The 27,444-nt window shown below is 40.4% G+C and overlaps 1 protein-coding gene across 1 annotated transcript in view; it reads right to left on the bottom strand.

The window, feature by feature from the left end:
- The window catches only part of ptprk (protein tyrosine phosphatase receptor type K), a 124,999-nt gene that overhangs the window by 3,602 nt on the left and 93,953 nt on the right, over positions 1 to 27,444 (bottom strand). Inside the window, exons 11-28 of the mRNA XM_030781213.1 lie at positions 26,968 to 27,073; positions 24,523 to 24,796; positions 24,036 to 24,072; positions 18,480 to 18,615; positions 13,607 to 13,636; positions 10,875 to 11,035; positions 9,918 to 9,953; positions 8,722 to 8,733; positions 7,825 to 8,009; positions 6,333 to 6,420; positions 5,882 to 5,958; positions 4,687 to 4,723; positions 4,187 to 4,284; positions 3,667 to 3,783; positions 3,000 to 3,154; positions 1,382 to 1,517; positions 1,092 to 1,241; positions 687 to 860 (exon numbers count right to left, since the gene is read on the bottom strand). Of these exons, the coding sequence (XP_030637073.1) occupies positions 687 to 860; positions 1,092 to 1,241; positions 1,382 to 1,517; positions 3,000 to 3,154; positions 3,667 to 3,783; positions 4,187 to 4,284; positions 4,687 to 4,723; positions 5,882 to 5,958; positions 6,333 to 6,420; positions 7,825 to 8,009; positions 8,722 to 8,733; positions 9,918 to 9,953; positions 10,875 to 11,035; positions 13,607 to 13,636; positions 18,480 to 18,615; positions 24,036 to 24,072; positions 24,523 to 24,796; positions 26,968 to 27,073 (2,009 nt within the window). The remainder of the gene's footprint in view (positions 1 to 686; positions 861 to 1,091; positions 1,242 to 1,381; positions 1,518 to 2,999; positions 3,155 to 3,666; positions 3,784 to 4,186; positions 4,285 to 4,686; positions 4,724 to 5,881; positions 5,959 to 6,332; positions 6,421 to 7,824; positions 8,010 to 8,721; positions 8,734 to 9,917; positions 9,954 to 10,874; positions 11,036 to 13,606; positions 13,637 to 18,479; positions 18,616 to 24,035; positions 24,073 to 24,522; positions 24,797 to 26,967; positions 27,074 to 27,444) is intronic.

The raw sequence follows: 27,444 nt of genomic DNA, 5'->3' as shown, positions 1-27,444 counted from the left end.
TTTGAACTCATTAATGCTACAAACACAGCTATGACACAAAGAACACCAGGAGATCAGTGACCTTCTTCTTTCTACTCAGTATGGACAATAAAACTAATGCTTAAATGAGTGAGTCTTGTCAAATTCAAGTAATGCCTATGGTAGCAATTCTAGCATAAAAAGAAAACTGATTTCGCTGAAAAATCTGAATTAAGTCTTATGTGAAAGTGCTATTTGCAATAATCTTTCTTGTTGAACGGGAAAAATATTTTACAGAGTAGAAATAACACTTACCTTGCCTTCTATTAATGTTTTTTAAAAAATTACTTATGATTTTTTCCACCCAAATGAAAGAGATTTTAATTAAAGACCACATAAACAGCCATCATAATGAATTTCTATAGAAATTCAAAATCATTAGTGTATTAAACAACAGATTTGACCTCTTTTTTAATCACTCGGATAGGGAAAACGATCATATTTTTGCTTTTTTCTTTCCCTACAATATCAATTTAACTTAGAATCAAATCGCAGCTTGAAAGGACTCCTCATAGCTTATGCTAACGTTAGCCAGCCTTATGAAAGCTTTGTTGGGTGCACTGGAGAGTCAAAATGAACACCTGGATTTGTCTCTAGCATACACACAAGTAACACAGAGGGTGTGTAGAGAAGCTGAGGGAGGGGGGAGAGTGGGCAGTGACACTTACATCCATGAGGGCGGCATTGATGTAGTTGCTGCTCTCGCCGTCGATTGTGATGAGGAAAGGTAGGCAGCGGTCGGGCGGGAGCATGTCCATAAATCGGTTCTTCTCGTGGTTCCTGGGTAACAGAGCAATACTGCAGTCCTCCGGCTGGGGCTGAGGCGTTACTGAGTTCAGTGTCTGTAGCGCGCACACACACACACACACACATAGGAAAACACACACACACACACACAGAGGAAAATACACACACATAGCAAAACACACACATAATCACACACACACACGCACATATTTACACAGAATTAGCATATAAGATTTCTCTTTCTCGTTTTGACAGGCTCTCTTTTGTCTATAGAAGAGGAGACAGTAAAAGAAATAAGTGTAAAAGCTTTGCAGTGTTTGTCTGACCTGGAATTCATCTTTGAGGTGTGAGGAGTTGCTCTGAGAGTCGATCCGGATCATGTCGTAGTAGGCGGCCTTAAACTCACAGACAGGAATGGCCGTCTCTCCACACAGACAAGCCTCCAGGATGGCATCATGAATAAAAATATACTGCTCCTGTGTCCAGACATGACATATGAAAATCCAAATGAGTTACGATTTTAAAAGACATTACAGCCCACAAACACTACTGAATCACTGGTTGACTCGGCGGACCTTTTTTTGGGGTTTTTTTTTCTAGGAGGTGTGTCACATACCTCTGTCTGGACCATGTTGATGCGTCTGGAGCGAAGTGCCTTGACACAGTTGTAAATGTCCACCACTCCCTCTCTCTCAGCCATGTCCAACATGATGTCAATCACGATGTAACAGCCGGTCCGACCTGCTCCAGCACTGGCCACGGGGGGGACAGAGAACCAGACTGGGTCATGTGATCATACCATATATGGGTGATGCTATTTCCACAAAAAATATGTATAACAACTTGTTTTTATTAATAACACAAATGCTGGGATTGGAAATCATGTGGTTACATCATCATAAGGGAAAATTCTGGAATGAATGATATTTTCATATAAAATTTGTGAAACTCTTTCTTATGTTAACCTTGGATTACACAGATTAAGACATACTTGCAGAGGACATCTGTGTGTGTGTGTGTGTGTGTGTGTGTGTGTGTATTTTGCCCATGTTGTGTCCTTGAAAACCGTGTTTTTAAATTAAATCCAATCGGCCATTACAATGACTCTACATGAGTACAGGTTTACAAGTAATCCTTAAAAAAAAGGGGGAAAAAACTGTATTTGTGAGATAATTTTTCAAACCTTTACTGTTTCAAAGCTGACTTCTACGGTGTTGAAGCCTTGACTCATTTCTGAGGCACTGTGTTAAGTTTCTGTTTACCTTTCCTGTATTTCTGAGGGAGCCAAGCCATTTTTCACGACCTTCTTGCATTTCCTAATCTTGACTACTACCAGTGTTTAGGAAAAAACATCTTCATGTTGGCCTGAAATGTTGAGCAATAAAAACGAGACTACACTGACAGGCTTTGGAGCTGAAGACAAGCAGCAGCAAAAGGCACGAACCACATCCTGTTCATCGGCTCGCAATATTTGAGTCTTTTGTTTGTGAAAGTTTTCACATCACGCTGAAGAGCCTCTAGAGCAAACCGACTAAAATGACGTGATCTGGATGACCCTGAGGTTATCGTGGCTCAATCAAATGACCTGCAGTGGTTTCAGCAAGTGGTACACTCATGCAAAATATGTTGGGGGACCCACATGTGTTAAAGCTCATCAAATGAAATGTTTGTGGGTATGCAGTGACGAGAGCATCGGTCAAAATTGAGTGTGTTTTACGTGTTTCTATACTAATCTCATTTTTTCAGGTGAAGTTCTGAAAAGATAAAGTATAAATTCATTGAGCTCTTTACCACAAAAAAATATTAACTGCAAAGGGAGACAAACGGGGCATTCCCTAGTACCAAAATTCCCACTTTCACATACTGCATGAGTGTATGTAGGTGTTTTTATGTAGGAGGGAAAAAATAAAAATTAAAAAAAATAATAAATACATGGCATATATACATAGGTGTCAGTGTATATGTTTGTCCACGTTATGTGTGTCTATGCTTGTGTGTGTGTGTGTCTATGTGTGTGTGTAGTAGAGGGGAATGTGTTTGGGGTGTGTGTGTGGGGTGTGCCTCTGTGTGCATATGTACATGGGAGGTTGAGACAGTACATGTGTGCTCAGAGGTTTGTGTGATTGTGTGTGTGTGTGTTATTACAGTATCCATGTGTATATTCGTGGTTGAGACAATACGTATGCTCGTGTGTGTATGTGTGTGTGTGTGTGTGTGTGTGTGGTTGACAGTACCTGCAGTGGACAACAATAGGTCCAGCGCTGGGTGGATTGGACATTTTGACCCGGCGGATAAAGGACAGTAGGCCTGTGGCATGGTATGGTACACCGTGATCAGGCCAGCCGGTGAAATGGAACTGCTTCACCTCTCGGAGCTCATTAAAACCTCTCTGAAAAACCAAACACAACCTCTTTCAGTTCTCACAGAGCAACCCAACTGTTACCAAAGTCCTGACAAACCATAAACCACCTCTGTCAGGAGGTCCTCACAAACTCTCACACTCTCGATCTGCCTTTTTTTTTAAAGAGGAAATACTTTTCTAGAGCAAAATTTTTCTAACAATTCTTTTCTAGTGACAGAAAAGCTGTTATTATGTTTGACACTAATGTCAATATCACTATAGATCTCAAAACTAAACAAAAACGCATTTAAGCCAATACAATTCACCCAATACAAATATAAACACTTAAATTTGAAAGCATGCTACTATCATTCTTATCGCCAAAGTTACTGTAATTGTTCATTTGATTACTGCTATGAGTAAATGTATGTGACCAGCTACTATTGTTACTCATAAACAAAACATTTTCACTGTGATTGATATTACAATTCAAAAGCAACTGTTAAGCAAGTAAATAAAAAAAAGAGAGGACAAAAAAAAAGCCTCAAGTCATATCTCACCCTCTCCAGTGTGAAGGTCCTGACCACATACTCAGCAAGCGGCTCAACCTCCACAAATGTCACTTTGAAATCTCCGTACACTTCAGCGTCGTCCGGCCAGTACTTATAACATTTCACCTAGAGGAGCATGAAACTAATCAAACAGAGAATACCACCCAAAACAAAACAAAAAGGCACATCTGCTTGTCGTGTAGGGTTTGACAAATCACACAGCAGTCATCTCAAACAGCCTTCATGCCGAACGGCTGTTCTGTTGAAATAAAGGCCAGTCAAGCTGTGTGGCATTTATCAGTCATCAGCTTTGATCAGACCTCTGGTATTTACCGTGTTTTTATCAGACATTTAGATATCAGAGGCTAGCTGATCGCGCGTGAGTAGAAAATTATCCATCAACAGAAAAGTCGTTGAATGCTTTCATCAAAATGTTCATACAGGAGATGTAGCTGTGTTTATAATAATAAAACAAACAAACAAAACAATAAATAGAACAATAACGAGGCCAAGCAATATGTCAACGTACCCGTCCCACCTCCACCAGGTTGGTTACCATGACGATGCACGCAGACTGCTCCTGCCAGATCATTCGCCAGAAGTCATAAACTGTCTCATGGACGGGGCCTGTGTGTGTGCGTGTGTGTGGTTGTGTGTGTAAACAAACAAAAGACACATAAGAGCAGCATCAAGCTTCTTCACACGCATTTAAAGATGAAACAAAAAGAAAAACGTGAGAGACACAAAAACAGTTACATAGCACTCTACATGAGGCTGTATCAATCTACATAAACTTTCTTAAATGACTACATCAGCATAAATAATTATGAATTTTTCTCTTAAGGCAGCTGTTGAGTCTGATTGTGAAATAATATCTTCTAATACCACTAACATGCATTTGTTAAGTGTTTATGACTGCCTGTGTAACACTAATAACACTAATAAAGAGCCAAAGAATGACCACACAGCTGTTATGCTGTGGCCATCTAAGGTTTTCACAGCTAAGCAGAACAGACAGAAACCTCTTACCTTGGGTTGCAATATAATGGCTTGGCCTTTGGTAGCCCTGAGAGAGAGAGAGAGAGAGAGAGAGAGAGAATTCTATTGAGACCATAGAGCTCAAAATCATTCCAAAACATGAAGAAAAGCTGACGTGTTTGTACCAAGGGGCTCTAATGGCTCTGAACCTCAGGTTTTACAGTGTTATTGAGATACATGTCTGTGAGAAATACACAGGTTATATTTCATAGTACGAAAAATCCATGGAGTCACAGCTAGTTAAAGTGGCTAGGATAATACTCAGATCGGAGTGGGACAGGTGCTTATGCTGTGGGCTTCAAGGCAGCAATGTCTGAACACCTGGGCGAATGTATCTAACGCCAATAATAATATCATGCTCAAGGTCACCCCAAGGTCACATGTTTAGTCCATTCAAACCCTCAAATGAACAGTAACTAGTCTGGATCCCTCTATGCCTTTCCTGTGACTCACTGTCTGTATGAGCAATGTGTTATTATGAACAAGGTGACAACCTAACAAACCAGTCATCAGGCGTAACTTTAATAATTCATTTTGTCCATGAGCACCACACTCGACATATTCAACCATTTTCAGCAAGGACACAGCTGAGGAACTGACATACATTTTTCAACACTGTACCCATAACACTGATAAATCAATCAGTCAATCAATCAGCCAATCAAACAATCAATCAGTCAGTCAGTCCTGTCCGACAAATCACAAGCCAGGGACGATGACGGGCAGGATGATCATGAGGTGAGCGAAGCGATGGACCACAGCATGGTTAAAAAAAAAGAAAGAGAAAATGAAGGAAGAGACAGTGAGAGAGAAATAGAGGAAAAGAAAAAAAAAAAAACAAAGTCATGCACATCTCTCATGCAAGATGGCGTTTTGGGCACCGTAGCCGAGTGGGAGTGGAGGTGGGGGATAGGAGGGGGGTGGGGGGTTTGGGGGGGTTAGAACTGAGGTGCCCCTACAGTGATACTTACATCCCTGTACAGCCAAATCTACGGCCCCCATATACCAAAGGCAGAGTGAGAGAGAGCACAACAATGTCAGTGAATACAAGCACTTCCAATAAGGAAAAAAAAGAAAAAAAGCTATATTCGTATAGTTGACAAGGGCATGCATAGAAGGCCTCACATACGAGAGAGGGAGAGACGTTTCTCGAACGTTCGCCAATGGATGAGTCATCGCCACTTACATCAATGTAGTTGGCGTTTATGTAGTCAGAGGAGCCATCATCTTCCATGGGTTGCAGGATTACTCTAGAATGATCATCTGAAACGAAGAGACGAGATAGCACGTTTAGACTGGAATGTTCACAAACAATGCTTAAGACAGGTTATTGATTTAGAAAAGTTGTGGCCTGATTGGCTAGTTTGTTAATATTTATCAGAAAGCAACCAATAGCATGGGGGGGGGTGCCATCAATCCAATGACCAGTCACTGGGCATAATTCTGATTTTACTAAACTGAACAAATTATCTATACACAAAAGTTTGAAGTAAACCGTGTCCTGTATGAAGTCAGGCTTGTGGTTTCAGCAAGCGCATTATTTACACTCAAAGCGAGGTGATTTTTAGCGAGTGTTTCACTGCAACACTAGCTTCAGGAAATGCAACTCGAAGTAGTCTGCTTTAGTTGAGACTCACATGCAATGATGTTTCCATATCGATTCTTGGTTCTGTTCTGTTCCTTTTTCGCCACATCCCAGGAAGCAGACTGGCCTTCAAAGAAACTCTGCAGGTTCAGAAAAGAAAACCTTCGATGAAACAGAATATTGATAACAACCTTGTAACTTACCTGTGTCTGAGAGAATAACTAGAGGTTTAGGAAGTCAATTTCTAACCAAAATCTGCAACAAATCAATATTGTTCTAGTCGTGTATTGACATATGTTCCTTCTGAGTGACTAAAATACACAATACACAACTGGGAGGCAAAGAGATTAATATGTTAACATGCTACACACATATTCTGACATGTAATGTGAACAGGTCTTAGGTTTAAAGCTGACTTAAAGACTAATGTTGTTGGGTTTGGATGTACACTGCATTCAACATGTGGTTACCTACAACATAAACCTCACCTATGTGAGTGCACCCAAACACCCTTAAGCTTGTATGAACATTACCCCGATAATTAACATTAACTGTACAAGATGAAACATGAGCTACGTAACAATAATTCAAAGGTCAGATTTGATTTAACAAATGTACACTCGACTTTTATCTCCAAGGTCCTTTAAATGTTTAATAAATTTACATTGACTGAAACGAGAGACATTTTGCAGTTCACAGTAAAGAAAAAGAAATGTGTTTGTGATGACACAGCAGAATCATATGACACAGTAGTAAATTCATTCATAAACTCTCCTTTTCCACTGCCCCAGGCCCTGCAAAATGACAAATGAGACATATAACCCAGTGTTTGTCGCTGAAACCCACAGAGACAAGACAGACAGCATTGTTTTGGCATTTTCGCACAAACTCGCTCTCTGACAGGAAATGCTCGCGAGAAGGGGCTGTGGTTGTCAATCCCACTGACAAATAATGCTACCATTTCAACAGGAAGTGACATCAGGTGACATCGCGTATCTCAGGCAGCCATCTAACAGAAGTCACTGTGGGGTGTTTGCATGGTTAAAAATGTGATGTTCAAAAATCCCTCTCTTTCATAAATGAAAATCTTAGAAATAAACGGCCCCAAAATAAACGGTCATGTCATATATATTGGACTCCTTTTTTCCAGCATAAGTGGAGCCATTTTGTTTGAAAATGAGGCTTTTTTTTGAGATAATCTCTGCTACGTGATCTCGTCATGAGAAAACCTTGCTGTAATACAGTGAATGTTTTTGCCTGTATTTTTCTGCATCTTTGGAAATAAGTGTATGTGATTGTGTATCTCAGCGTCTGCAAGTGCGCTCTGTAAATATGTCTGCATTTGTGTGCTCACGTATGTTTGTACAAAATACAACCACGTGTGTGAGTGTGTGTGTGTGCGCATGTGTGTATGTGTGAAAAACCTGACTTGTGTTTCCTATGAATGTTTGCATGTGTGTGTCTAAAAATCTTATATACATACATACATACACACACATACATATATATGTAAGTGTGCATGTGTGTGTGTGTGTGTGTCTAACCTCATACTCCTCCTTGAAGCCGTAGCTGTCGGAAGTTTTCATAAGGTTGATGTGTTGGAGAAGGTCTGCCACGCGGATGGCAGGGTGGAGCTGGCCGGTTTGGTAGGGTGACTCTGTTCCCTCACAGTGGTACCGCGGCACGTCCAGCAAACGACTGGACTCCGCAGCGGCCGTGTGGTTTTCATCTGTAAACAAAAATACCAGCGTAATCAGAGGATCTGGGACTGGATGGTTTTTACCCTCTGACATTTAATAGCATCATCAAAAGGAGAAATGTGCAATTTTCATTTCAGAATGTTGCTTGAAATCCTCTGTGGCCAAGATTATTTCTTGGAATCTAAGAAGATTCACTGACACAAAGAAAACTTGAAAAAAGTAAAATAAAATAAATGCCCACAAATCTCTCAAGGTGGGGAAAAATCATCTTAACATCTTGATGCCTTAATGCACTACCTGTACTGAGTTGGGTTTTTTGTCTGCTGGACCATGTCTGAAACTCAGATTATATCTGCTCCATACAGTAAAACAGATCGTTGAAGAGGTGAAATCTGCTACATGCAACCCTCCTGTCGCTAATTTCACTTCAAATTTTTATCACAAATCACCACAATCACTTATACACACTCAAAAAAGCACGTATGCACGCACATGTGGGCTGGTAAACCCAAACAGTGATGCATGTGCATGTGCATATACACAACACACACACACACACACACACACACACCCCTACCAGCAGAAAAAGATTGTTCGAAACTCTTTTCATTGGCCTCTTTTGACCACATATTTTACTGAGGTTTGCACCCTTGCTATACTGCAAGGTGACATTTCTGAGTCACCAAACCTACACTACCTACACACACGCACACACACACACACACACACACACACACTTACCGGTTATTGGCACTTAAATGTTATGGCAGCAGAGGAATAAGAGAAGAACTTTAGTGAGGAGTCAGCACTGAACACACAGACATATCTATATCTGACGGCAGGTTTGGGTGAGTGAAAGGGAAAAACGTAACACAGGGAACAGAAAGCACTACAGGTGAGTGGGACAGACTGATTTGAATGGAAGCTGTGACGTCACATGTCTGGCATTGTACAATGAGCATGATAAACTACACTGTCCTCATCTACACAAACTATAATTACTGTGTATTGTTTGTAAATATGCAATGAATGATGTGAGACTTTCCACAATCAACTTTCGCCGCACTCAGTGACAGTGCAGACTCGACAGGTTACAGGTCACAGATAACACACGTTTCGCTATTAAAAAAAAACACGCCGCAAGAAACAAGTTAAATGTGCTGTCAAGGCAGAAAGAAAGAAAGAAAGAAAGAAAGAAAGAAAGCTGTGGGTGAAATAGAGGGTGGAGCTGTATTTAGCTGTTAACCGTGGGTTAACAACCGTTTCGTGTTTCAGCGGTTTCTATGGATGGAAGGTACTGTATATTCTGAAGACTGTACTTGACAGGGTGTGCCAACGTTTGTGCTACAGAACATTCCCGTCTTAATATGACGACATGGGCCCAGTGACCTGTTCCTGACACACAGCGTCTTTCACTAACTTTCAAACACCGTCAATGCACTACCTGCATTGCTATGTACTGTACAAATGGAGAGCCCTTGCTTTTTCGATGTGAGGATCACACCAATGCCAATACGCACCAAATATAACATAAAAACTATACCTGAGGACTTCAGCTTCATTCAGTTTCTTAACAGTTTCCAACTCAGGTGACACGGATTAATATTTCAGGGAGATGTTATACTAGGCAACCGAAATGGCACTGGATTGTATATGCTTAAGTGGCCTGTTCTCTCTCTTTCGACATTAGCTCTCTTCAAACTGCTGTATCAGCACAGTCTCTTTTCTACATCACACTCTATTAGTTGGGTTCTGTTGTATAGAAGCAGCTCCTAATCCCCTGCCTCTAACTGAAGGGTCGGTGGTGCTTCTCAGGGTAGTTCAAGCTACAGACACAGACACGCAGGTAAACAGTTACATGGGTGGGACAATACATGCTGGGTAATGTAGTCTATGGAACACGGATGCAGATGTGAGGACATTGGCTTGAGCCTCACCTAGAACCGCAGTGGGAACGAGAGGATCGTTAGGCACTGTAGAAAAACACAGTTTATGGTTATCTTTTTAAAATGTAAAATATATAAATACATATTTCGTAACTGATGTAATAGCAATGAGGAGAGTGGTCTTAAAACTGGCAGTGTCATCAGTTCAAATGTCAGACTGTCAGATTCCAAGTAAACTAAACCCTACTTAGACAGCTGGCATGTTAAAATGAAGCATAATTTGCGGATGACTTTGATAATGCTCTTTTACCAAACCGACAGTAAAACTTTGATGGAAAGTCATACAGACATGCTGAGTGGGCGTGTTTTAGCATGGTTGTTCAAACAGGCGATTACTAATACTGTTGCTTCAGAGACATTGTTTTCAGCCTGCAAAGTGCAGAGCAACAGTGGATCAAACTGAATTGCAATTTACCACAGACAATGGCATGAACTGGTATGTAAAGAAAAAAAGAAAGGGAAAAAAAAGGTATCAGAGATGATCCAGTTCAGATAAGGGCCCCCATTCTAACAAACTCGTTAAACTTTATAAACCACTCAGATACCGAGACTGCATGCTGTATGAGCTCACATTGCTGGTAATCATGTGTTTAAAGAAAAAAACAAAAAAAAAACCCTTCAGGGGAACAGAACACTGAATAACCTCCTCTAAAAAAAAAGAAAAAAGAAAGAAAGTATTTTAAAGACAGGTGAGAACACTTCTGTCACTTTACGGTCAAGGGAGGAAAATAACTGGGCTCATTGTTCTCACTTTCGTTTTTGTCAGGGGAAGGCATTTGTACCGTGTTATTTAACACCTGTCTACCGTGGCTTGGTCCTTGTGGACTCTTGTTTTTTATGCTCTTTACTCTGTCTTTGCATCAGCTTCCCTGAGTCACACCACTTTCTCACACGTATCGGGTGTCGGGGCTGCTGTGTTTGGCCCCGTTCTGGGACGGCACTACTTACACCTGTTGTTAAAGTTGTGTGAGTCCATGAACGTGACGGACATGGGGTCTTCGGCGTGGAGAGTGCTCTGATCGGCGTAACTGCGGTCCATGGCGTTGACCATGTGAGTCATCTCCTGACGTGTGTTTCCAATGGCGTCTTTGCGCTTCTTGGCCAGTTTCCTGATGAGTTAGACAGAGATTTTAAAAGCTAGCCCACCGCCAGAAGTATGAACAACATTAGTTACGTTATGCATGTTGGTACGTTGGACACACACCCACACCCCCGACACAAGAAAGAGCTGTTGATGACCAAGGGGAAAGCCTGCTTCCTGAACAACAACTACATCTTTTGTGAGAAACTGCATCCAGATTTCTACATACCTTAGACAGGTTCAGAGATACATGGATGATATATGGATGAAAATGACAAAATAAAAAACAGATAAGAAGCAGAACAAAAACTACAGAGTTAGTGCGATCCCTCCTAAACTTGAATTCTGTATAAATTTATCGCGGAGGCCTTGCTACGGGATTTAAAAAGGTCCGTGGAGGACAGGACCTGGTATCAAATTATTTTTCAGATTTTTCAGTCAGTTTTGAACAGCTATCTTGAGTTTTGGTTCCAGTTGTTGTGCCCATTCAATCTGAAAGCTGTATTTCTGTGAACCATATCCTGTTTCTTCTGCTGAGAGATTTTTGGAGATTAATGTAGATTACTGTACTGGAGACTTTGGAGATTACTGTATAAACTGAACTGTGATAGAGGACTGAGGCCTGGCATTTGGGAGGAGCAATCTGATCACAAACAGGATAGTCCCATTTGCTAGAAGCCAATTATCAGCTTTCACCAATCAGAAAATGAAAAGAAATGATAAATACGCTCATATTACATAAAATGAAAACTGACAGAATATCGTTTTGTTGTCCTTTAATATCCGAATTGCAAAGTAATACAACTTTACAATCATTTAACGCAACCTCATTATTGTGATTTAGTGACAATTTTTCAAATTTTCAGCCAAATTAAAAACTAATTGCCATTATTGGTTGGAATAGTATCACTCTACAGTCTTCCCCCAATTTACAACTGTGTTGAATACCAAAAAAAAAAAAAAAGTTCTCATAAAGCAAATTCTCATCACTCATCACTTGATAATGCAATTACCATTAATTTCAATGGGAAAAAATTTCATGTGTTCCTGAACTCCCCAAAACCAACACCCATCTATAATAAAACACTACGACATCCCCTGAAATGATAACAATTACTTAAATAGATAAAATAACTGATCATAAGACAAGCTAACAATATATTTCCCCTTCATTAATTACATTAAGCTCATTCAGCTGTTCCATGGCTATTACGCGCCATATACTTAAGATTATGGGGCACTTCCCAGCATGCATTGTGGTTGTGTGTAAATGACTGTGCATTTTATTGTCATCATTGCGTTTACCTGGCCCAGTAATAGGTGCGTCGCTGTGTTGTGATGATGTTTAAGGTTGTTCTAAACCAAATTTTCTGTTTAGTAGTATCTTTGTGAGGGCCTGGGTAATTACATACTCTAACAAAATGAGTTTCCTCTACTGTGTTTTTTTTTTCTTTTTCTTTTTCTGCATCGCCGCACCAACAGAAGCCACAATATGATACTTAGTGTTTCAGTGGTTTGCAGGACATTAAAATCAGTTGGGGATTGCACCCTGTAGCTCAAGAGGAGCAGAAAACCCAAATCTGTCCTCGTAAGTCAGAATAAAAGCTTCGTAAGCCAAGCCAGGGGTTTTTACATAAACCTCCCGGTAAAGTCAAATTCTCGTCACTCGACAAGGTGCATCTCAGGGGGGAAGACTGTACTTTGATGAATTATTTGTTTGTTGTGCAGATCTGCCCACAAACTTGAGTGGGAGCCATTTTCCTGCATCTTATTGTGACAGTATTTCTATGGAACGTGGTGCGTTAGTTTTGTGGTTTTGAGCGATATGAGATGGAATATGAGTGTGTGAATACAGAAATGAAGAGGAATGAGGAGGTGGGTAGCATGAGGGCGTTCACTAGGTCAGCTCAGCAGTAGTTTTCTTTTTTTTCTTCTTCTTCTTTTTTATTTAATTAATTCATTTAACAGGTAGGGGTGGTCATTTTGTGAATGTTTCCGGAGATAATCAGCACCCTATCCAAAATTATCAGAACGGTTTAGGGAGGGTTTGACTTCTCCTTTCTGAAAGAAATACTTTGAGTAGCGCAGTCATGTTAGCAATACTAAAAAAAAATACTAACCCCCCCCCCTTCCCACTGCAACAAGTGTTTACCAAGGCCAGTGAGAGAGAGAGAGAGCGTGGAAATAAACACGGCCCAAATAGACACAGTTAGCCCAATACCAGTAGATTTGCAGAGGCAGAATGAAAGGATGGATAGATGAATGGAAAGACTAGCTGCTTAGACATGCCCACATGCACACCAGTGAAAAAAAAATTAAAAGTTAAAAAAAAAAGGGAAGACGAAGAAAAAAAAGAATACAGGACGCAAATGCAGCATTCTTTTTTCAAATAACACAGCTTTGATCATGATTCAGAGAGTGCAGAAGGTGTTGAAGTTGATAAATGACAATGTTATTGGCCTAAGACAAGATGTGTTTTCACTTGAAAAAAGGATACTGCATCTTTAAAACACTACAATGCTAACCAAACACAAAGTCAACCCCTTTTTTTTGCATAACTTCTTATTTTTCTTAATTTCTTTTTTTTTTCTTTACTTACAGGTAATATGAGTAAGAATAGTAGGTCCTCCTGGCGAGCAAATCAGAAACAGCAGAATAAAAAAATATTGGTGAATGCAAAGTGTCAATCAGTGGAATCAACAGGTGCAGTAAATAACGCCAGTAAACAAATTCCTTCTGTTAGAATTGCGTCACATGCATTACATATAAATTTGGATCTGCATGCAAATTGGTGAAGCCTCCAAATTTGAAGGCATTGCAAAAAGAAAGGAAAAAAAACAAAAAACAAATAATAAACTGGGGGGGGGGGTGTCATTCCAGCATGCAAATTTGTTTTGTTCTCGTTTTTAAAAAAAATTGTTTTAATTGTTGATAAATCTGTTTATCTGTGTATCACAAGTCCTGCTTAATTGCATTTGGGAATCAACAGCCTTTAGACTGTATAAATGTCACTAATCCGTGTCATATGAAAAGAAAATAAATTTAAAAGACAGGCACATGGAGCAAATATCATACAGAGCTGGAAAAAAAAGAAAAGAAAACAAAGAAAATAAAAACAAAAATGCTGCAAATAAAATGGTAAGCCGCTCACTACCTGCAAAAACAAGCAACGTCATTGGCCACCACCATTTTAAAGATGCAGTATCGTCAAAGAGTTCAACTCGTGAAAATCTTCTAGAAACGCCACAATTTCTTGTTTAATGGAGTGTATAAATCATTTGTCCTTGTAAAGCCAAGGTCCTTATTGATCAAAGAACCATTGAGATGTGAACATCGACAACAGTAGTGATTGAGTGAGCACGTTATGCGAATTTGATGAACGTATGACACTACCCGCATGCATATGACATGAATCCATTTGGAACTGAGTCAACTTTTTACAGGCTTGCTCAATCAATCCCAGATGCAGTTAAAGATTGTCCTGGGTTATGAGAATAATACAGCTTATGAGGACCAATGCACTGCACTGCACAAAAAAAACAAACAAAAAAAAAAAAAACAGACTGAAGGGTTAGATGAGCCAAAATAGGAGCGTTTCCAGCATCAAATATGTATTTATATGTATTCATCACTTCAACAGTATTGTGTATCATAGATCTTGCAGTATTTGGCAAAAATATGAACTTTGTATCATCTGCATTGGAGAGCTGTGAGTTGTTTGTTCAAAAGACAGGGAGCTGGGGGTTGGAGGGAGGAAAACTGTTATCCAGTTTCAGCTCTTTTCTCTCACCTCTTTTTTGACAGAAAAATCAACAGAATCCCCGACAGAAAAGAACCCAATGTTCTCAATGTCATGGAAAATTTACTACGTGTCCTTGAGTTTGCTTAGCAACAGTAATATACAAAAAAAAAAAAAAAAAAAATTAAAAAAAAGACTAGGACCAGCTAAAGTGAGATATATTCACGATGAATTACACAGAGTACAGCCAATTCTGTACTGAATCCTTTGAGCACAGTTTGCAACTGCTGGGACCCAATGAACTTCTCATCCTCTAGACTTTTCATGTTCATTTTGCCACACATTCAATGTGGAGTTGATGTTAAATGCACATAAACTCCAGTAGTTTCTTCATCCACTAAAGCAGGGCATAGCGCAACATGTCTGAGAGTCTCTGTGGTGAAATGTACAGTAATGTTGAGAAGTTCGAGTTAAGCAGTTCAAGTGACCTGTTATTCCAGTGAACTGCTTGGTTTGCTGGGACCGGTAAAGAGTAAAGACAGTCACTGTAGATGGGGGAAAAACAAATGCAGAGGCAATAAAGGAAATCTGACAGCACTGACTTTGCACCAACTCAACTGAAACCACACATATATCCACAGAGAAGGCTGATTGTGCATGCACCAATCCACCTGATTACGCCCCTGTGCAAATACATACATACAGCAAACGTTCGCTTTATCATTTAATTCCTCAATCAGCTATCAATCCAAAAGACACAATGTTGTAATATTCTGTTTTGAACCCCTTCAAAACACCAGTCAGATTTCAGAATGCAATGAACATCCGTTATTTTAATCCGCTCCGAATGAGATTACTAGCCTACGCCTCATTACCACAAAATGTCCCGCTTAAAACTAGATCTTTCTCTCTCTCTCTCTTTCTCTCTCTCTTTCTCTCTCTCATCTCATCTCTCTCTCTCTCTCTCTCTCTCGCTCTCTCTCTCTCTCTCTCTCTCTCTCACAGATTACACACTAGGGGCACAATCAAACAACAAGAACTGCTTGAAAAACCACTAATGGCATAAGACATATCAATGTCAGTCACAAAGCCACCATGCACATACACGCACACACAAACACACGCACACACAAACACACGCACACACGCACGCACACACACGCACACGCACGCACACACGAACACACAACTGAGCTAATGGATAATATGGTAACATGGACTCGTCTGAATTGTCTTCCCTTTGCAGGCAGTGTGTGCCACAGTGCTAAGAAACACCCGTCTGAAGGCTGGGTACAAAAGAATTTACAGTTTCACACAGAAGCAACCACAGAGCACCGAGACAAAACTAACCAAGTCATAAACATTCCCAGAACCTGAACTCTGGCTCACTGCAAAATGTTAATTCATTCTTTCTCAAAAGATTACCTCATTATTTCCAACAACTGGGTCTGTAAGAGAATAGTATATTAACTTCTCTTTCCAAGACGACGATGGAAAAAACATGACCTTCCAAAACAGAATCAGAACAAACAAAGACAGGAACTCTTAAGTAATTCCAGCACATCAAAATTACCGTGGCCAGTACAGACAGAGACAGAGAGACAGGGAGAGAGGGAGAGAGAGAGAGAGAGAGAGAGAGAGAGAAGGTCCAAAATATTTAGTGGCATTACAGCAGGTGGTAAGGGTGATGGATTGTGTGAGAGAGACAGAGAGAGAGAGTGTGAGGGAGACAGAGTGTGCGTGATTGTGTGTGTGTGTGTGTGTGTGTGTGTGTGTGTGTGTGTGTGTGTGTGTGTGTGTGTGTGAGAGAGAGAGAGAGAGAGAAGGAGAGAGAGAGAGTGAGAGCGAGGACGAGAACGAGAACGAGAAAGAGAGAGAGAGAGAGAGAGAGAGAGAGAGAGAGAGAAAGTGTGTAATGAACAGAGGTAGCTGTAAATGACCCTGCGACAGGCAGAGTGCTCTCCTGAGGACAGGGGCAGCCTGGCCATTTAGGATTCATTTGGATTCACTCCTCTCTCATCAGTAGTCTCTCAGAGTGTGTCAGTCTCCCTCACCTTCCAACAGCTCACAGGCTTTAATCAGCTCATTCAGACCCTGCATACCCTACACCACATTTACATCTGACACTGTCCTGCACCCTCTGAGCTGGAAATGAACCCAACAAAGATTACAATGACATCACACGCAGTACCAAAACCAGGCACATCAGGACAGATGTGCTGTTACGGAAGAGGGTCAAAGTTCACTCTTAGGCTATATCTTTGAAACCTATAATGATGTGAAAATGAAATATGACACACAAATAAGACAGATAAATTGTCTCAAAAATGGTGATTTGCATTTAGAATTAGTATGAAGCTGATATTTAAAAAAAACACTGCTTACCAATGTTCTTATAGGTTACAGTAATATAGAGTTCTTCTGTGATATAGACTTCTTATCGAGTGTGATGCTCAGTGAAGACAATCAATACTGACTTTATCTCAGAACATCAGAATTTGAGTGGCTGGCCACTGCATTGGTTTAAGACCAGCGGTTACAAAGAGTTACCACTAGATGGAGCCATTAGTCACCTTACGAGAGATGATGTGAGAAAACGCATAAGTGATAGACAGGGTGAGAAGGATGAGAAGGAGAAAAAGAGAGCGAGAGAGAGAAGGGGAGATAGAAAGAGAGAGAGCACAAACAGGTACCTCTGCTAAGCTCTCTTATCGAATCAGTTTAACAAACAAATCCGGCGTAACCCGATCATTCTGACAAGTTGTATTCCAGTGACATTACACCAAGAGCAAGTAATCGATTTTTTCCCTTTAAAGCGATCTGAAGTTGTTCGGTAGAAGATAATAGAACGAGCTGGCTTCCCCAAACATTCATCACAAAGAGAGAGAGGGGACAGAGACACTTCACTTTTACTGTGCTCATTATAAAACCTAATCTGAAGCACACAGAGAAATCAATGAACAGACTTGCAGAGTAATTACACTGTCTCTTCCCAGAGTCTCAAGGCCAACAACTCCACCTCCAGCTCACCCTTCACTTTCTCTCTCTCTCTCTCTCTCTCTCTCTCTCTCACACACACACACACACAAACAGCACAATAGTGATCACACCTACACAAAAACTTTCTCTATTTTACTTCTAAGTGTCCTCTTTAACTCTCTTTTCACGTAGATTGATCTGTGGAGAGGTTTTCATTTTGTAATTGGGTAGAAAGCCAGGTCAGAAAAAGGCATGAAGATGAATAGAGAGAGAAGTAAAAACTGAAGCTGAGCCACTTTGTCTTGACTAGGCAACCATCTAATCTTGATGTGTATGTATCACTGAGTATTTGTCTGTCTGTCTGTCTTTGAGCTCAAAAAAGTACACACACACACAGACGTACCTAATTACCACACATTTTTAAACCTGAACGTAGACAGAGAGCTTCAACACACAATACACAATACACTGCAGGACTGCAGCATGCATGAAATGTTGAAAACAGCAGAATTCACTGTAACTCAAAACTTCATTAAAACTGATTATGGCATTGTGCAATAACCAGCATTGCTGCGTTTACCAAATACAGAGGGTTACTAGATCCATTAAGTGGTCGTTTTGCCTAAATTGCGGAGGCCCATGGTTATGCTGATGGTATGGAATGGTGCTGAGATGTGTATGGTGTGTTTTCTGAGCGTTTTCAGAGAGTGAACGTGACACTTGCAGTCTGGGAGTGAGACGTTCCCTCACTGACCTCTTCTTAACCAGGAGGATGGTGATCAGGACCAGTAAGATGAAAACCAGTACAGCGGCGCTGAACCCTGCGATCTTAACCACACGGTCCGTCTGATTGGCTGGATCTGGAATCACTTCAGGCTCTTCTGTGGCACCTGGATAACAACAAAAAAAAAAAAAAGAAAAAGAAAAAGAAAACATAAAAAAGTAAACACTGTTTACGTGTGGTTAGACACAGTTGTAAATACATTTTATTAAATCTTGTCTGATTATAATTGCATTATATACTGTACATTAGCTTTTACTACAACTAGTATAACTGCTGTTTACAGTTCCATATTATTTCAACTATGGTCTCTCTGTACTGAAATAAACAGCTCAGTAAATAGTGGGTTGTGGTTCTCATATGGGGGGGGGGGGTGGAGCACGGCATTTAACCCCACAGGTTACTGATGTGTGACATGTGCTATAATTGTACCTATGCATTTTTCTTAACATCAGTCAAAACAAAAACAAGAGGCTTGTAATTAAAGAAAAGGAAAAAAAGAAAAAGAAAAACACCAGCACCCTATTTAAGAAACACTGTCAGGAAAACGTGTTGATAAAGTGAGGCTGAGGAGCCAGGCCAACTAATGGGCCAATTACACAATCATCATTACAGAGATACTAGGATGTCAGGAGGTGTAATGCAACGTAACATAAATCTTATTTCACACAACAGATTTACTGTACAAATTCAACAGCTCTTTAAAAAAAAAAAAATCCACAGATGTATCTAGTCTTACATTCGTGTAAGTGCACTAATTGTAGTGAGTTTACACAGAATGCTATTCAAATTTACTCTCAAATAATTACTGTATGAGTTCAAAATTGAATTTAACTATTTCTCATTTTCCCACAGGATAGTGACGTAAACTCATTTTGCCTCAGAGCAAGAAATATGTCAACCAAGAGAAACAAAAACAAATAATCAGACAAACAAAAATGTTGATTTATTCTTAATAACCGAAAACGCTGAAAATTACAAACACTTATAAAGCAATTAATGTGTATTGCCACAAACTCTATTAATAGCCTCAATGGAGCACAATATTTTGGAAAAGAAAAGAAAAAAAGGACTGAGTTGCAGTTTACATTAACATGACAGAAGACATGACAGAAGACCATTTTTCGTAAGCTTTACACCATAATCCCTCTGTCATCGAGGGTGATTCCCATAAATAAGCCGCAATCCCACAACACTGAATATTCTAAACCGTTGACAGACTTCTGATCAAAATGCTTTGGTTTGGGGGAGAGCCGCTATCGTTCCAATCATACTAATATCGCTCTAGGCAAAGACAGAGCACAGCAAAAAACAAATGATAAGAAAAAACAATAACAACAACATTTATGCTTACATTACATTCTCTTATCAGTTTGTTTTCTATTCTCTATCTGTTTGTAATTTAATTGTTTCATGATTGCATGGATGCATTCTTCGCTCATTCATTAATTTTGTTGTTATATAATTTGGTTTTGATTGCATTCCTCCTCTTGATCTAACTGTATTTTTTTTCCCTCATGACTTCATCATTAAAATTACTTTGGGTTTATTTCTGTTATTTCTTATAGTACTTTGGCTTCAATGTCCTGTTTTACATTAATTTCATTTTAACTTTTAAATGTATTATTATTATTATTATTATTATTATTATTATTATTATTGTAGACACATACAGTGCTTATACAATCACTCAGATACCATGTGAGCACACTGCCATAAATCTAATGGTATAGATTTGATAAGACTAATACATTTATACCCATGGGAAAGATAAAGGAAATGAATACAGACATATCCTGCAGGCTTATCAGATACACAGCCTATAGACCAGCATCAGACAATGACAACGCCTCCCCTCATGTAAGTCTAGCTACAGCCATCTTCAGTCATCTCTTAAGCCAATACCCCCTCTGGATCTACTCAATGGCCTATTTTCCCACCGCTGTGAACAACAACAACTTGCGTTCATGCCATGAGAGCATCCAATCCTCTCACTCTTCCTCTTTTCCCTTCTCTGTCTCTCTCTCTCTCTCTTTCTCTCTCTCTCTCTCCCTCTCTCTCTCTCTCTGTGTTACTTAGTGTGTAGCCTGAGGCTAGCGGGTAGTAAGACTGCATTAGCTGACCTCCTAATACACTCCACCTCCTCCTCTCTTTCAGAGTACATCTACTCTTCCTTCTCTGCCCACTGTACATAACTCAGCCAGGTCCTCTATGGACTTCTTTTTATCTTCTTTTTATAAAGTCTATGGACTTTACTCTGTGGTTGAGCAGAGCTGTGCTGGTACTTAGAGTAAAACATGTGGTGAGACTGGAAAAAAAAAGAAGAGAAAAGAATACTCTCTGTCTACGAAGAGCAGGTGTCATCATTATGTTAGTGGAGTTAAAATCAGTTATGAAATATAAAACATCTGAAACAGTCAGCGAGAGAGAGAGAGCAGGCACCAGTATCTACTGTGCTACTTTGATTATTATGGTTATTATACGTAAATGAGCTTTTTGGTAAAAAAAAAAAAAAAAAAAAGATGGGGCACACAGCCATAACCGTTTTATCACACTTATGTACAGGAACAAATTACGTGTCTTGAACTCTGTTGCTACAGCAAACTTAAAAAATAGTGCATATTCACATCTGCACTTAATTGGTGCTTATTTAACTGAAAGAGTAGTGAGGTGTGACATAGCTTTCTGGATGTTCCTACAGAACAAACAGGCTATTGTGATAATAGATGTAATGTTGGCAGATCAGTGACACACATCTTACTGCCAATCATATTCATTTTACTAGTCTTTTCCATCATCATAAGTAACCAGAGCTTTGTTCTGGGCTCATTTATTTATCGTGTGCAGAAAAAATGCAATACGAACAGTCAAGGTGAAGTAATTCAAAACTAGAGTGGAAGGCTGACCTTACCTTAGCATTGCCTCACTTTTTCTCTCTCTGTGTGTGTGTGTGTGTGTGTGTGTGTGTATGTGTGTGTGTTTCTGTGTGCATGTGTATGTGTATATAAAGGTCAATTCAAAATAATATCCCTTCTTCAGTTCTGAGCTGTCTTTACACCAAACGAAAGGCAGACTTTCCCTGAAAGGATCTCTGCCTTTCATTTGGCGGTTACTTACAATCAGCCACCCACAACAACCCAGAATGACAGGAACATTAGTAAACACTTAGGCTGAGTGAGAAGAACAAAGGGGCATTCTGATGCTACTCACAAAACTGCCATGCCCCTTCAGCTGTCTAGAAGCAGAAAGAAAAAAGAAAAAAGAAAAAAAAAACCCGTAATTGATTACCCAGAGCCTGGAAGGACAACGGTTGTCCACATGTAAGAACCGAGCGAGAAGGCACGACTGTGTCACTCATCATAAACTCTACAATAAAGACATCACCTGGGGAGGCCAGAGGTAAAAGCAACAACCTTTTCAGAGGGCAGCTCTCAGGATGGGTTTAGACACCTAGGTTAAAAGGTTATTAATCAATTCCACAGGCTTGTTTCAAACACTCCTGGGTATTGGTTTTGACATAATTCCTATCTTGCCACAAGAATACTTATGTTTCTGTCACTTCTTATGAGATAAATTCACACACACACACACACACAAAAAAATTACTGGAAGGAATTCAAATGAAATTGGATTACATCCATTTTGGAGATAAAATTCCCTGCTTAAATTGAAAATCCATTTTCAGCCCACAACAGAACATGACACAACCCATATCAAATTCTGTCTAGAGTGCTATGAAAACCTAGTACAGGCTTTTACCCCCCCATGAGATATAGACCCATGAAAACAATTAATGACTACGGAGCTGGCAAAATAATACTGCCATCAAATTCAATTACTCAGGTGAGGCTGCACTGGCTTTGAATTGAAACAATGAGATGTCTACCATAATACTGATTACCCTCCCCCCCCAAGTACAAACACGCACGCACACACGCGCGCGCGCCCGCACACACACATAAACAGATATGCACAGACATACACACATAGACACACACACACACACAAAAAGAGTTGTGGCAGGTTTTAAGAGTGGTGGTGGTTCTGTGGCAGGAGAAATAAATGCCAAAGTGCATTGTCAGATGTGAAACAGCCAGATAAAAAATATAGTCTGTCTTTTAGATAGCGTTTTCAAGATCAGATCTGAATACCTGCTCATGGGAGGACAGGAATGTACGACACAAGAACATACACCTGGCCTCAGCCTCCATGTGAGTATAACGTTATGAATTTCATATTACGGCCAAAAGGAAAACAACATTCAGCTCAAGACACTGTCATACACAGCACAGACCAAGTCAAACTGGCATGCATGTCTGTTTTGGCAGATGTCATATCTTTTGGAATACAGAGCTATCTCGTGTCTGTATCAAGCAGACCAACTCTCTAAGAGAATGTAACCAGTAGAATGCAACTCTGATAACACACACAACCATGAAAAGCAAACACAACAGGACAGAATTCAGAACTATTTTTTATAGCAATCTCTAGAGAAAAAAAAAAGCGAAAAAAAAGTGACAATGTCAAAAAACATTCCATTCACAACAATCTTTGAAACCAAACAACAGCTCTAATCACGTTACATGTTAATACGTGCCCAGATGCCCAGGGATTAGCAGGCTGCACTTTCCCCGGGCCCATAATCTAATGGGGTATTTCTACTCTGCTGCACTTTCTAAGCTTGCCCCTTTAAAGTCTGTGCACTTAGAGGCTTCCAAACAAACACTGAGAACGTACGCATTAAAACAGCACTGAGCACGTTTGAGCTGACTGCCATATGTTATGAAGCCACAGAAACACACAGACACTACGGCGACGAATAACAAAAATAAAATAAATATCAGATTAACACGAAGAAAGAACTGCTATAAGGGCAAATGCAGGTTCTGACTCTGCCACAGCAGAGGGGTTATGTAAACAGCCCATACACGTTTGCTTTCAAAAAGTGGCAGTTGGCAAAGGTCGAAACAGGACAGAAAAACAATGGTATATTTAAATAATGCCTTGTTTGAATGGGGAAGTTGACATTTAAAGAATGGGAGAACTCAAACCTGTCTCTCATCTATGCTCTGGGGAGAATTTCTCTTTCCAGTATCAGTCAAATTTGAGCTTTCTAAAATGTCAGAAGGTCTTTTCATTATAATTGAGTTATTAAGATGTGCGGTAAACTTCTAAAGACTGCAAAAAAAAACAAAAAAAAAAAACAAAAAAAGAAAAAAACAAAAAAACAATAAAACCATCCCAAGTCCAACTTCTGTCAGTTCATTTTAAAAACTACATCATGAAACAAATCACTCTTACTGAAATCCTGATGTGAAATCCCAGTGTTTGACTCTGGGTGCTTTACAGATGCATAATATGACAAATGAGCTTTTCTGTAATTCTGCTGAAATCCAGCAGCATCCACCCCCTTAACTGCTCCACTGGCTAACTGACAAGACTGGGAAACATTCGCATTATCGTATGAAAAATAAAAGTTAAGTGTCACTGAGAGAAAGGGGGGGGTTGTTAGTTTTAGAAATTTCTCACCTTTAGTTGCCAGTCTCAGACATTGGGTCTTGGTTTCCTGCAAAGAGTAAATACTTTCAGTAAATGTTTATGTAAACACTAACGTTAAAAGCGTCCAGTATAAGTAGGGTGAAGTTGGGACATGGGTCAAACACATCTGAGGTTTATTACATAACAGATGTACAAAAATGGTGCTTGTATTGCAAAAAATACCACTTGCATTAGTGTGTTATCGAAAAACAAATATCATAATGCACAAATCCAATGGCAAATGGATGTGTGGTAGCTCTAGAGGCAGACTGTCAGAATTACACTACCCGCCACGTGGTCTAAGGCTACTTATTTGGCAGGTTTCAGAATATGTTGCATTTCATTATAAAATAGCCTCTATTGTCTACAGACATGCAAATATTACTGCGCCCCTGAAAAAAAAATTAAGCAAGCAATATCACAGAAGATAAGTTAGCATTTGACAGTTAGACAGCAGCCATGTTCATGACCCACTGACCTTTTCAACACTGCTAACAGCCTGGAAGTAGATGTTGTAGTTCTTCCTGGGTGCCAGTGGAGCATTCCAAAACCCGTGGTAGGTTTTGTTGTCCCCCACTGTGAACGGAGAAGGTTCCGGAAGGTTCCCTGGTGGCAGCTCGGCAGCAAAATAATACGGAGACCCACCGCTGGCGGCGCTCTGGTATGACACGGGGACCTGGTAGCAGTCGAGTGAACCCACCTCTCGACGGGTACGATGGGGGCTCAACTCTTCCACCACAATCTGATACGCACTGCAAAAGAGATGCCCCCCCCACACACATACACACAAAAACACACACACACACATCAGCCAATCAGAACCTCTGAAACGCATCATCAAACATCACCAGAGCCACACAAACAACACGAGAAGCAATCTTAAAGCAATCTTTCACCTGAAGGAGTACGCCAAACGCATGCCTGATGAACCTAACTATTGGACGAATAAAGCCCCTGCTTAGCAACACAACTTAGGCCTGGATTCTCTCTGGATGAATGGTTAAAAAAAAAAGTCCATTTCTCCTCTCTGATGTTTAATCAGTACAAAACATCTGAAATGGACAGGCTTTGATAAACTCCCTCTGCCTCAGCTCCAGAGTCTTTTAAATACAATCAGATTAAAAGTTGGAGTAAACAAACCCCGGTTCTTTATTGCATTTCAGAAATAAATGAGTGTAGGGTGTAAAGGTTGCAGGCTAAGTGTTAACATGGCAGAAGGCCCATGTTGACCAGTGGGGTAAATGTGCACTCAGTAAGGCACCTACTGCTTTGGTAGATTTCACACAGTCGCACAGCTGGGAATCAATGAGGTGCTGTACATCAATAACACCCATGGTGCTTTGGGGCATTAGTTAGCTCCAGTTTTCCTGTAACAGTTGCCCAGAGGAGCATTTGTGTCTGCAGTAGCATTCTTCTCTGGTCACTCCCCAAAATCCTAAAGACATCTACTGTGACCCAGATGCCCTTGCCATAGATTCTAATTTCGCTCGAGTCGCCACAGACGTAAAATGTGAGTGACACACTGCAATGCTAGCACAGATGGTTGTATGGCTCCACCAAAGTATTTAGTCTTTTGCTTATTTTCCTTTTTTTCCCCCTCCCCTCTCCATTGCCTGACAGTGACAAAACTGTTACATACAACTGAAGCAGATGGCCAGCAAAAGCGCTACATCTCAATCTCCCAAACACACCTTAACTAACTCAGCCCAAATTACTCCAGCACCAAACTGCCATCACGTTTGTCCATCACCTGCTATCAGAGGCACAGTGCCAGTGGAAGAGCGGGCTGCCAAAACGCAACATAAAAAAAACCAGAGGAAACCTTTTAATAATGCATAACGTGAACACTACAATCTGTCCAACTCCAAATCATTGTCCATTCTTAAAACACAGGTGTTTTTAGCACTGTTCATGTGCCTTAATCTCTTAATCTGTCTACACATACCTCATAATCTGGACTGCAGTCAATTCTATTGCACTCCCAATGCATGGTAGTTTGGCTTTTTAATCCCACATCTGATTAAACGATTACGCCGTTCTCAATGTCAACATTACTGCCTGCCCCCCGCCTACCCCCTACCCCCACAGTTATGCTCTTGACATAAAAAAAAATCTTTGTTCACATTTTAGCGTAATGGACATTCAGTAGTCTCCATTAAGAGGACTGTTTTAGGCACTGTGGGGTTGAGACTAGGGTCAGACCGGGTTTTATATCCAGACTCTGTTGTCGTCCTTTTCTTTGTCTTTTCCATTTCCATAGGCCGAGAGAGAAAGGGCAGCCTACTGCATAATAGCTGATTTACTGAATGGTAAAGCCCACAGATATCTCCAAATCCCCTTTACAACGAGTAGCTTTGAATTGTACATCCCTGACGAGACCTGGGGATGGAGGAGAGGGAGACAGCGTGGGCCGACAATAGGACAATGAAACAGTCAGGCTGGAGCTCAGTGTATTAGGCCTCCCTAGGATTTGTTCCTCTCCTTATTCAAGCCTAATCTGACCCACCTGATACACTTTATCAAAGTCTTTATGAATCAAATGGGTTAGATTGGGGCTAGAGTAAAACCCTACAGGATGGTGAAGCTCTTAGCCATCCTGATCTAAAATCCATGAATCCAACATGAAAGCTGTCATGAAGGATTTTGCCTGTAGGCTAAACACACAATGGTGCATCACATGTTCTCAAATCTTTTTTTTTTCCCCCAGAAATGCCGATGACCAACTGCAGGGGCAAGTTTCTGTCAGCTCGCATTGGAACGAACAACGACGCAGCTCTAACGTAATCATTCTAGACAGCTATCGGGTAGCGTTTCAGACAGGAATGCGTTCAGCGAATGTGAAAGCTATGCGTGGATCTGTAAACAAAGGGTCAAAAGACAATCACAGCTATAATGTTTTCAAGTAGAGATAAAAAGCACATACCTTATTGGGGCACCCTTAGCTTGAGCAGGCTTCAGGAGAACTGTGATGGTGGTGGCTGTTTCATTCAGGAACGCCTCTGAACCATCATACTCCTCCAGCGTTGGGGCTGGAGAGGAGAAAGGGGGAGAAGAGAGAGGAGGAGAGAAGGAGAAGGAGATGAGACAAAATGGATGGATCAGGTCAGGTGCAGGTTCATGGGTAAAAGTGATCAGGCCTGTGACATTGGAGCGAAACGGGGTTCTAGTCATCTGTGAAGCCATGATTCAACAGGTATACGCTTCTTCGTTTTCAAGTTCAAACAAATAAACAAATGTGCAAATGAAGCTGAATAGAGTGGGTTTTTTTTTTTCATTTTTTTTCCTCTGCTGAGTTTAAGTGCTGTCTTGCCAGCCACATCCTTACAGCTTTTCACATTTTCCCCCCTTTCCCTTTAACTCTCAACCTAATCCGAAGCCAAAAAAAAAAAAAAATGACACA

This window comes from Chanos chanos, chromosome 8 (assembly GCF_902362185.1).
Source record: "Chanos chanos chromosome 8, fChaCha1.1, whole genome shotgun sequence".
Taxonomy (NCBI): Eukaryota; Metazoa; Chordata; class Actinopteri; order Gonorynchiformes; family Chanidae; genus Chanos; species Chanos chanos.
The sequence above is the reverse complement of the archived record's forward strand: the minus strand, read 5'-3'. Positions and strand labels throughout refer to the sequence as shown.